The 11,933-nt window shown below is 43.5% G+C and overlaps 2 protein-coding genes across 2 annotated transcripts in view; both read right to left on the bottom strand.

The window, feature by feature from the left end:
• Positions 1-1,283, bottom strand: part of otos (otospiralin) — a 4,226-nt gene extending 2,943 nt beyond the window's left edge. Inside the window, exons 1-2 of the mRNA XM_083778819.1 lie at positions 1,195-1,283; positions 442-508 (exon numbers count right to left, since the gene is read on the bottom strand). Of these exons, the coding sequence (XP_083634945.1) occupies positions 442-508; positions 1,195-1,260 (133 nt within the window). The 5' untranslated portion in view covers positions 1,261-1,283. The remainder of the gene's footprint in view (positions 1-441; positions 509-1,194) is intronic.
• Positions 1,284-5,205: 3,922 nt separating this feature from the next.
• Positions 5,206-11,371, bottom strand: LOC310868388 (apolipoprotein D-like; the record flags this gene model as incomplete). The annotated part of the gene is made up of 4 exons (XM_083778818.1): positions 5,206-5,435; positions 9,555-9,640; positions 10,888-11,009; positions 11,261-11,371. The coding sequence occupies 4 exons, from the start codon at positions 11,369-11,371 to the stop codon at positions 5,206-5,208; spliced, it is 549 nt and encodes a 182-aa protein (XP_083634944.1).
• Positions 11,372-11,933: the final 562 nt, after the last annotated feature.

Raw genomic sequence — 11,933 nt, 5'->3', positions numbered from 1 at the left:
GTCTTTAAATTTGAGCACTTTTAAAATGACACATGTACGTGTGCAATATAAAATATGACACATGTACGTGTGCAATATAAAATATGACACATGTACGTGTGCAATATAAAATATGACACATGTACGTGTGCAATATAAAATATAATATATTATTTCAGCTTTGTAATACTGGTCACAAGCTTTCATTTACTGTCCATGTATGTATGTTCCTTCCACGTGCTACATCCAACCAGGGAAACTCCCCCCTGTCAGGTGTAAAGGAGCAACTTGGACACTCAGGCATGAAGGAAGCCTGAGTTCAAAGTCCGTTGCTCTCCCCAGGTTGGAGGAGGGTGTGTAGAGCCCAGGATCACATTAGATAATTGACACAGGGGTGAAAAATGGGTTACAAAATCGTGGGATAAAAAAAATATATATTAAAAGAAAACAATATCGACTCACCGCCGAGACGACAGGCGACCACACAGAGGACGACAGCGAGCACAACGCACCACTTCATCTCCTTCTCCTATAAGGAACACAATATGGTGTTTTAAAGCAGAAGACTTTAGCTATTGGAAAGTAGCAGATCTACAAGCTTTAAAAAATAAATAAATCGTGAAAATGTGCCTCAAATCTTTGAATATATTACAGAGTGAACATTTTAACTCAAATTTGCTTCTGGGATATGTTGGAATATGTTGTCCCTGGAACAACATATTTTCAGATGGGGGGGGGGGGGGGGTAGCGATCGAGGCATATTACATTATAATTTTTGGGGTTCTTGACATGAAATAGTTTGAGCACCCACTGATACAGAAACATGAGGTTTTTCAGAAAACTGTCAGCATTTTGAAGACATTTTATAAATTTCGACGTCAGGCCAAATTCCACCGTCAATGTTTAACACTGAGCAACTTCTTGTTCTATAAAGAATAATATTTATGTCCTGGATTTATAAATAAAGTGCATGAGCATACAGTAGCAAAGTGTCACGTTCAACCATGCACGGACAGCCCAGCTATATAATATATATATAATAGTCCCAATATATACTTTGCATTGTGTGCAATATAGGGCAAAGATATTCCGTATTTAGTTCATTGAGCATGGTCTTATAATTCTGAGGACTTAGTATTTAAATATATTGAAGTTGTATTTACATGTTAAGTTCTATATGCTGGTATAAATATATAAATAAATATATTTCTTTACCTGTAGGATTTCCGACGCTGCAGAAGGAGATACTGTTGGTCTGAAGGTCCAGAGAGGTCTGTGCATGTGTGGAGCTCTGCAGGACGCACGCACGCACGCACACCCACGCACGTAGGCACGCAGACAGGCAGGGAGGCACGCACGCACACACATTTATGCATGCACACATTGCTACACACGCATGCAGTGCCGCACCGCACGCAGACATTGCCACACACACACACACCTCATACACAATCATGTCCTTGTATGAGGCTGTGTGTGTGTGTGTGTGTGTGTGTGTGTGTGTGTGTGTGTGTGTTTTCATTGCAGGTTGAATTCCTCTAGATGTAACTCTAACCTACAGAAGCTTACAGCTGCTCCAGTTGTATTCTCCATAAGCACACCGTGGCCATCTTACCATATAAGGTAATGTCAAGGTGCTAACAAGGTGCAACTTCCATTGCCAGCTCATTCACCCAAACAGAAAAGTCCTATCTGATTGTATTAAACAACGTCAAACTCACCAACATTGCAGCTGTAGGGAAAGCTTGAATTATTCTCTTTCTATATCCTCAAAGTGTTTCATAAAAATCCACCGTAGACATGTTATGAGCTACTTTGTGTCCTTGCAGGTGATTATTTTTCTAAGTGCTGGAGTTTGGAAGTGCTTGTTTAGATATCACTCAACTGCCCTGCATGCGTACCAGCTGTTTATAATTAGCACATAACGCAGGAGGCAGCAGGACGCCGCTTTACTGAAAACGAGTGCTTCCAAACTCTGCTGGAAACATGGCCGCCGTTTGCAAATGGTCTATAGACTATTAGACTCTACTCTGTAACTCTGAGCCTTCCTTACCGGTCAGCGGTTTGGGGGCAGAGGTGGCCTAACGGTTAGAGAAACGCCCTCATTCCCAAAAAGGTTGCAGGTTTCGATTTCCCCGGACGGGCAAGAAAAATCTGGGTCGGGGAAGTGATTGCTCATCAACTCACCCGACACCGCTGAAGTGCCCTTGAGCAAGGCACTGAACCCCAAACTGCTCCAGTGGAGCTGCTTAGTGGCCGACAGTATCAGACTGAGGTTGTACCGGTCAGTACAACAGTATCAGACTGTGGTTGTACCGGTCAGTACAACAGTATCAGACTGAGGTTGTACCGGTCAGTACAACAGTATCAGACTGAGGTTGTACCGGTCAGTACAACAGTATCAGACTGTGGTTGTACCGGTCAGTACAACAGTATCAGACTGAGGTTGTACTGGTCAGTACAACAGTATCAGACTGTGGTTGTACCGGTCAGTACAACAGTATCAGACTGTGGTTGTACCGGTCAGTACAACAGTATCAGACTGAGGTTGTACCGGCCAGTACAACAGTATCAGACTGAGGTTGTAGTGGTCAGTACAACAGTATAAGACTGAGGTTGTACTGGTCAGTACAACGGTATCAGACTGAGGTTGTACCGGTCAGTACAACAGTATCAGACTGAGGTTGTACCGGTCAGTACAACAGCATCAGACTGAGGTTGTACTGGTCAGTACAACGGTATCAGACTGAGGTTGTACCGGTCAGTACAACAGCATCAGACTGAGGTTGTACTGGTCAGTACAACAGTATTCCCTTAAAGGATAATTCCATACTAAAAGGCTTTCTTACCTTTCTTTGTAGTTGTTACGTCCCCACCAAAGAGGTCCAGGTGTTATTTTGTGCAAAAGCGCGTTATTGGCTATTTCCCCTACCATAAGCCTACATGAATTGCATTGAATTGAATGGGAATTGAATGGGGCTATGGGGTGTTGTGCTAATTTGCTTATTTCCATCGCTCAAAATTATAATTTATTTGTATATCCTCTCTTCATAATGTAAATAATATCACAAGCACTTTACACTTTACTACTTCTTTCGATGGAAATAAGCGAAATAGCATAACACCCCATAGCCCCATTCAATGCAATGCAATTCCTTTAGGGCTTATGGTAGGGAAAATAGCCAATAAGGAGTTTTTGCACAAAAAAACACCTGGGCCTCTTTGGTGGGGACGTAACAACTACAAAGAAAGGTAAGAAAGATAAGAAAGAATTCTAGCATGGAATTCTCCTTTAATAATCCAGGCCATATTTAAATAATGAAATAAAGTCAACGCAGTGAAAAAAAAGCTTTAATTTAAATATAATATACTGTGATTTTACCACTGAAAAGAAAAGTGCATCTGATTTAAATCCAGCCTTGTTTTATAGTAGTAAATACAATTCACACAAATTACAAGTATGTAAGTATAAGTAACAAGTACAAGTAAGTAACAAGTACGAGCAAGTAAGTATAATTAAGTAAGTAATACAGAGTCATATGTATAATAAGATATGTGCACATTTATAAAGGCACAATTAAAAATGTAAAGCTTTTCTACCTCATTGATTAAGTTGAAAGTAGCCTCGATACCCAGGCTTTCATTTCGTCTGCGCGAAAAACAAAAGCCTGGATTTACGCATGCTGGGCTGCGCTGGCCTAAAAGTGGGATCGCTCCAAATGACGTGACGTCAGGACTCTGAGCGGTGTGTGCACCCCTCAAGATAACACCCTGATGTGACGTCAGGACTCTGAGCGGTGTGTGCACCCCTCAAGATAACACCCTGATGTGACGTCAGGGCTCTGAGCGGTGTGTTCACCCCTCAAGATAACACCCTGATGTGACGTCAGGACTCTGAGCGGTGTGTGTACCCCTCAAGATAACACCGTGATGTGACGTCAGGACTCTGAGCGGTGTGTGTACCCCTCAAGATAACACCCTGATGTGACGTCAGGACTCTGAGCGGTGTGTGCACCCCTCAAGATAACACCGTGATGTGACGTCAGGACTCTGAGCGGTGTGTGCACCCCTCAAGATAACACCGTGATGTGACGTCAGGACTCTGAGCGGTGTTCACCCCTCAAAATAAACACTGTGGGGAAATCATTACCGGTGGAACTTCAAACGAGGTTATAATGCGAGGGAAAATGAGGAGAATGGCTGAAGAACCCACCACACCGTCTAAGAAAAAAACCCAACGTGTGCAGACTCTGTGGAAATAACTTTGACAGTCCGTTAGAATGGTTTACTCCAGCAACCAGTGGTTTCTGCTTCTGGTCGCTGAACTGTAGCTCACCCTATAGCTCAGGCTATAGTGTGAAAGCAGACTGACAGGAAATGGGGAGAGAGATGGAGAGGAAGACTCGCGGCAAAGACGGTCGGGATCGGGAGTCGAACCCGTGGCACGCCGTCAGGCTGGCTCAGCAGCCTCTAGGGGGCGCTGTCAGGCTGGCTCAGCAGCCTCTAGGACCCAGCTGTATCACACACAGACACGCACGCACAGTACAAAACGTAAACAAAACAAACGTAAACAAAAAAAAACTTAAAAGAAAACGTAAAAAAAAAAAAGTACGTAATTTATTCTAATTGTTGTTATTGCAATTTACGAGCTAGTCTAGTGTAGTCTCTGCATCCGGTCTGGATGGTGTTGGTCATCTAGTCTCTAGTCTCTGCATCCGGTCTGGATGGTGTTGGTCATCTAGTCTCTAGTCTCTGCATCCGGTCTGGATGCTGTTGGTCATCTAGTCTCTAGTCTCTGCATCCGGTCTGGATGCTGTTGGTCATCTAGTCTCTAGTCTCTGCATCCGGTCTGGATGCTGTTGGTCATCTAGTCTCTAGTCTCTGCATCCGGTCTGGATGGTGTTGGTCATCTAGTCTCTGCATCCGGTCTGGATGGTGTTGGTCATCTAGTCTCTAGTCTCTGCATCCGGTCTGGATGGTGTTGGTCATCTAGTCTCTAGTCTAGTCTCTGCATCCGGTCTGGATGGTGTTGGTCATCTAGTCTCTAGTCTCTGCATCCGGTCTGGATTGTGTTGGTCATCTAGTCTCTAGTCTCTGCATCCGGTCTGGATGCTGTTGGTCATCTAGTCTCTAGTCTCTGCATCCGGTCTGGATGGTGTTGGTCATCTAGTCTCTAGTCTAGTCTCTGCATCCGGTCTGGATGGTGTTGGTCATCTAGTCTCTAGTCTAGTCTCTGCATCCGGTCTGGATGGTGTTGGTCATCCTGAACACGTCGATCCCCTCCCGGACCAGGATCTCCTTGGCGTGCTGGATCGTGGCGTAGGGCAGGAAGCGGGAGCGGCCCAGGATCCAGGCGAAGTCCACGTGGAACAGGTGGAGGACGTCCGTACAGGAGTAGACCACCGCCACACTGCTGTAGTCTGTGCTCAGTACCCAGTACGGACTGTAGGGGGTGACTGAGAGACACCCAGACACACACAGAGAGAGAGAGTTATTTTAGACCACCGCCACACTGCTGTAGTCTGTGCTCAGTACCCAGTACGGACTGTAGGGGGTGACTGAGAGACACCCAGACACACAGAGACACACACAGAGAGAGAGAGAGTTATTTTAGACCACCGCCGCACTGCTGTAGTCTGTGCTCAGTACCCAGTACGGACTGTAGGGGGTGACTGAGAGACACCCAGACACACAGAGACACAGAGAGAGAGAGAGTTATTTTAGACCACCGCCACACTGCTGTAGTCTGTGCTCAGTACCCAGTACGGACTGTAGGGGGTGACTGAGAGACACCCAGACACACAGAGACACACAGAGAGAGAGAGAGAGAGAGAGAGAGAGAGAGAGAGAGAGAGAGAGAGAGAGAGAGAGAGAGAGAGAGAGAGAGAGAGAACTGGTCAATTGGTCATGAGTCACAGAGGTCATACTGGGTTTCTCTCTCGCATGACAATGACCTCATATGACTGGATGATGACATCACCACTGTGTCTTATGACAATGACCTCATATGACCTGATCTACCTTCTATCCTGGTTCCTGAGGGGCTTAACACAAAAAATGCTGGAAACGTATCCATACGCTTTATTAATATCGAACGCCGTACGCGCGAAGCGTATCTATATGTTTTATACGTTTTTTTATTGCTTACTGTACATCAACGTCCTATGCTCCAGGACACCGAAGAAACTAACAGCGATCCTCTCCAGGAAGGTCCAATATGTGATCCGGGAGTAAAAAGCCCCTCCCTCCTGAAAAGAGGTCTGTCTGTGGCGAAGACGCTCCCTCCTCCAATGCCTCCATTACACGTATGGGTCTGCACGGCAACGGCATAGACCAACGCAGATGTCAGGGCATCTAAAATGGAGTTACCCATACTCTAGTAGTAGTCTAGTGTCTGTGAATACACTCGATTCCCCCTCCCCTCCTGTTTCTACATGGTTTCTCCCGAGGAATCTTTGTGGGGGGAGTCTCTTCTGCCCGGATCGCATTGCAGTTTGAGTTCCCCCCCCACTGGCCCCAGGGCAGGCCACACTGCGCCTTTCAATCGCCTTGCACCGCTCTCTCATTCTCGGAAAAAGATATAACGCAGTCGTGTCGATTTGCCCTCTGCCAGTATATAAACCAAGAATAATCTTCAACGATCGCCATTTCATAACGTTTTCAACACGCACACGGCACACGCCATGATCAACTAACTGCCTGGCTACGTCTTCAGTCTTCACCAGCCATCGCTATCCGTTGTGTGCATCGCCATCGCGTCTTCACTTTGTTTGTTTGGGCAAAGAAGCACGATCAGCGATGGAAAAGAGCTTTATATCCACGGCAGATAAGTAATGACGTATTATCGAAGGACCGCCATGATCAACTTACTGCCTACGTCTTCGTCAGCCAATGCAGCCATCATCGCTATCCGTTGTGTGATTGTGGATGTAGGCTATATCCACGGTATCGAGAGAGACGCCCGGCTGTGATATAGGTCTTATCACTGCAATTATAATGAATAAAAAGGCTACAATCACACAACGGATAGCGATGGCTGCATTGGCTGGTGACAACGTAGCCTCGGTCCCAGGCAGTTAGTTGATCATGGCGGTCCCTCGATAATACGTCATTACTTATCTGCCGTGGATAAAACTCTTTTCCATCGCTGATCTCTACTATACGTGCTTCTTTGCCCAAACAAAGTGAAGACGCAATAGCGTTGTCCAACAAAGCGGCCAGTTATTTGATCATCTCTCTCTCCTGTGCTTCTTTCCTCAAACATGTCCAGACATGTCAACCTCAACCACTAAACTCACCGATCCAGTAACGCATCTCACCGTTATACTATCGTTCTGAAGGCAGATATAAAAATAAACATAAATTAATTATTGTCATATACATACTACACACTGAATGAAAGCCCTAATTGTCTACTTTTAGGAGGAAAACAAATACATAATATTGATCCCATGTACAGTTTGTCAGTAGGCTATTGAATGCAGTTGTTCAGGTCCAACTATTATTCACAAAATAAGGCCTATAGCGACATGTACATATTATATACCGTATGAAACAGAAGACCCTCTGCTTTCATAAGAAAAAAACTAATACTGTAATAATAATAAAAATCACACCCCTGTGAAGTGAGCATTTCCTCATGAAGTTATCATAGCGAGTTATAAAGGTTTAAAGTCACAGAGATTGACAGGCAGATATAAACATAAATAAATTATTATCATATACATACTACACACTGAATGAAAGCCCTGAATGTCTACTTTTAGGAGGAAAACAAATATACAAATATATACAAATATAGTTTGTCAGTAATTGGCTATTGAATGCAGCTTGCGCCCACCAGAGAGGATTTCAGAAAATGCATGGACCAGAAGAACTATTATTCACAAAATAAGGCCTATAGCGACATGTACATACTATATACCGTATGAAACAGAAGACTCTCTGCTTTCATAAGAAAAATACTTCTACTGTAATAATAATGAAAATCACACCCCTGTGAAGTGAGCAGTGCAATGTTGCGCAACATTGCACTGCTCACTTCACAGGGGTGTGAATAATAGTTCTTCTGGTCCATGCATTTTCTGAAATCCTCTCTGGTGGGCGCAAGCTGCATTCAATAGCCAATTACTGACAAACTATACATGGGACCATGTGTATTTGTTTTCCTCCTAAAAGTAGACATTCAGGGCTTTCATTCAGTGTGTAGTATGTATATGATATTATTTGTGTTCATTTTTATATCTGTCTGTCAATGTCTGTCAACTTCAACCTTCCATATCTCTGCTGTTTTTTCAAAAGAGCAGCGTGCTGCGAAAAGCAGGTGTTAGAAAAAGGTCAATATCTCCAGAATGGAAGATGGTAGAATCATAATTTTTTTTTAAAATTGAAGTGGACTAGTTTGGCTTCCTTTTGATTTATGCGGTGTGATTCTCGCTATAAGAGGCCCCTTGCTGTGGGCCCCGAAAAAGTTCAGAAGTCCCAATGTTAATCGCTCAGCACCACCAAGCCTGAGCAAATAGAAAACTCTAGCAATCAATGTGTTAATATATAGTGCCCCTCAAAGCTGTATATAGGAGGGGCTAGCCTCAAAGCTGTATATAATAATAATAATAAAACTTTATTTGTATAGCACCTTTCATGACATGAAATGCAGCTCAAAGTGCTTTACAGAGCAATGGAGAAAAAAAAGAAAAAAAGAAAAGAAAAGCAAGGCAAAGACATTAAAAAACAAGCAGTAATGCAATACAGTGAGGACATGAATAACAAAAAATAAAAGATCAATTAAAAGCAATGTTGTAGAAGTGGGTCTTGAGCTGTGCTTTAAAAATGTCTACAGAGGCTGCCTGACGAAGGTACAGTGGGAGTTTGTTCCATGCCGTCGGCCCCTAGAAGCAAAAAGCTGCTTCCCCGTATTTTTTAGTTGCAATTTTTTAGGCATAATAGAAGGGGCTAGCCTCAAAGCTGTATATAGGAGGGGCCTGAAAGCTGTATATAGGAGGGGCTAGTGCTTTCAAAGCTGTATATAGGAGGGGCTAGCCTCAAAGCTGTATATAGGAGGGGCTAGTGACCCTCAAAGCTGTATATGGGCTATTCTACCGAATTGGTTCAAATTGCAGTCCCACAATGAAAAACACGTATTAAAAAACTATTTAGTGTTCAGACATTTCATTGTAGTAATATCACAGTATGGTCTAATCACAATACATTAATATCAAATTAAATATATAAAATAACATCCTTTATATACACTTCCTACTGGAAGGTGGCTGTCCCAACCTCTATAACCCCTACATTTAAATTAATGAAAAAAGGATTTTTGTCACTCTTCTAAATATATTTTTCGATTTATTTTATAGGGAAGTTGAAATAATGACTCACAGAAGGAGAAACTGACTGTATGTATGGTTACAGTCGTATAATGGGGTATTATAATGTATAAATGTTACAGTATGGTTAGGTTACAGTAGTAACCATGGTTATAATGACTCACAGTAGGAGGTTACAGTAGTAACCATGGTTATAATGACTCACAGTAGGAGGTTACAGTAGTAACCATGGTTATAATGACTCACAGTAGGAGAAACTGACTCCAATCCTGGCCTGATCTCTGGGGTCAGCGATGGTGGCGGAGCCTTCAGCCACCCTCCACTTGTCCTTACTGGGAGAGAGAGAGAGAGAGAGAGAGAGAGAGAGAGAGAGAGAGAGAGAGAGATTTACATTGCAGTATTGATACTTTTTCTTATTCATGAGTAGATGGAATATATTTATTTAATTTATTGACATCATGTCTGTGACATCATCATGTCTGTGACATCATGTCAGGCGCCACGCTCATTTACGTAAGTAAAAATAAATGTGAGTACTTTTTCCGCTACTGAGAGTCTGAGACCCTCACAAACGAAACCTCCACCAAAAAATAGTGTGTTGTACTCATACTTACTAGAGTACTAGTACTGCAGTAGCAGTAGTAGTAGTAGTAGTAGTAGCAGTACTAGTGTGTTTACAATTTACAATTTAGGCATTTATCAGACGCTCTTGATCCAGAGCGACTTACATTTAAGCAAAAACAAAAGCATGGCATATATCACATATATAAAAAGTAGTTATCATGAATCATGTATAAACTAAGAACGTAACAGTGGAGTATCTATGTCAACTATACATACTATACTATATTATATTATATTATACAATATACATGTGTACTATAAAGGGGAGGCATACTTTGGTTAGACATAGCATTGGTTAGACATGGGTTACAGTTAGGTTTAGGTGTGCTGCCCCGTGGGAGGTTAGGGTTAGGGTGAGGGTTTGAGATAGGTTGTAGATGTAGGACTGAAGAGGTGGGTTTTCAGACTATACTACAGAAGATTGGGAGTGAGGCTGCAGTTCTGACTGCAATGGGAAGTGCATTCCATAGTTTTGGAGCCAGAAGGGAGAAGAGTTTGGGACGTGAGGAGCGTTGTCCAGGGTGTTTTAGAGAAGGGAGAAGAGTCTGGGACGTGTGGAGCGTTGTCCAGGGTGTTTTAGAGAAGGGATAAGAGTCTGGGACGTGTGGAGCGTTGTCCAGGGTGTTTTAGAGAAGGGAGAAGAGTCTGGGACGTGTAGAGCGTTGTCCAGGGTGTTTTAGAGAAGGGAGAAGAGTTTGGGACGTGTGGAGCGTTGTCCAGGGTGTTTTAGAGAAGGGAGAAGAGTCTGGGACGTGTGGAGCGTTGTCCAGGGTGTTTTAGAGAAGGGAGAAGAGTGGGGACGTGTGGAGCGTTGTCCCGGCGTTTTTAGTGAAGGTACCTCCAGCTTCCCTGCGTTGGCTGATCTGAGTGCGCGGGAGGGTTTTTAGGGTTCGATCATACCTATGATCGTACTACACCTATACGTACTAGTACTGCTTGTTGTACTCATACTTACTAGTACTGCTTGTTCAGTACTCTGATAGTCCCGTCAGCTCTCATGTCGTAGTTTGCCTCGATGCATTTCCCTCTCTCGAAACTGGCTGGAAGTTTCTCAATCTCATACCACTTCCCCAGATACTACAATACAATACAATACACATATTACAATACTATTACCAATCTCATACCACTTCCCCAGATACTACAATACAATACACATATTACAATACTATATTACAATGTTACCACCTCTCCAGATACTGTTGGTTACAAATATTACAATATTATCCATTGTCAAAGTTGCTATATGACGTCTGTCTGTCTGTCTGTGTGTCTGTCTGTCTGTCTGTCTGCCTGTCTGTCTGTCTGCCTGTCTGCCTGTCTGTTACCGGCTGTATCTTGAAGCCAGGTTGAATCATGGGGTCTGGACACGGTCCCCAGTGATAACTCTGAGCCGCCACCAGGGGGAGCAGGAGGAGCAGGTAGACAGGAGACAACATTCCTTCAGAGAGAGAGAGAGAGAGAGAGAGAGAGAGAGAGAGAGAGAGAGACACAGAGAGACAGAGAGAGAGAGAGAGAGAGAGAGAGAGAGAGAGAGAGAGAGACAGATAGACAGAGAGAGAGAGAGAGAGAGAGACAGATAGACAGAGAGAGAGAGACAGATAGACAGAGAGAGAGACAGACAGAGAGACAGAGAGAGAGACAGAGAGAGAGAGAGAGAGAGACAGAGAGAGAGAGACAGAGAGAGAGAGAGACAGAGAGAGACAGAGAGACAGAGAGAGAGAGACAGAGAGACAGAGAGAGAGAATCACATGCAAGTTACATTAAATGAAATTAGAAGAATCCAGATATTCAACACAACTCAATAACAAACCTGTCAACTGTGAGGACGACACCATAAAGCTTTACACTTGTTTACAAGAGGGTCCACCTTGTTCAATTCATCATAACATTTAGAGACGTATGCTACAAATTAACACTTCTACAGTATGTAGCGAAAAACAGGAAATCATCAGGAGGTAAAAAGGGTTGAAAACCACTGGTGTAAACTTAAGGGAACAT

The sequence above is a fragment of the Protomyctophum parallelum genome, assembly GCF_964188405.1.
Source record: "Protomyctophum parallelum genome assembly, chromosome: 12".
NCBI classification, from domain to species: domain Eukaryota; kingdom Metazoa; phylum Chordata; class Actinopteri; order Myctophiformes; family Myctophidae; genus Protomyctophum; species Protomyctophum parallelum.
The sequence above is the reverse complement of the archived record's forward strand: the minus strand, read 5'-3'. Positions and strand labels throughout refer to the sequence as shown.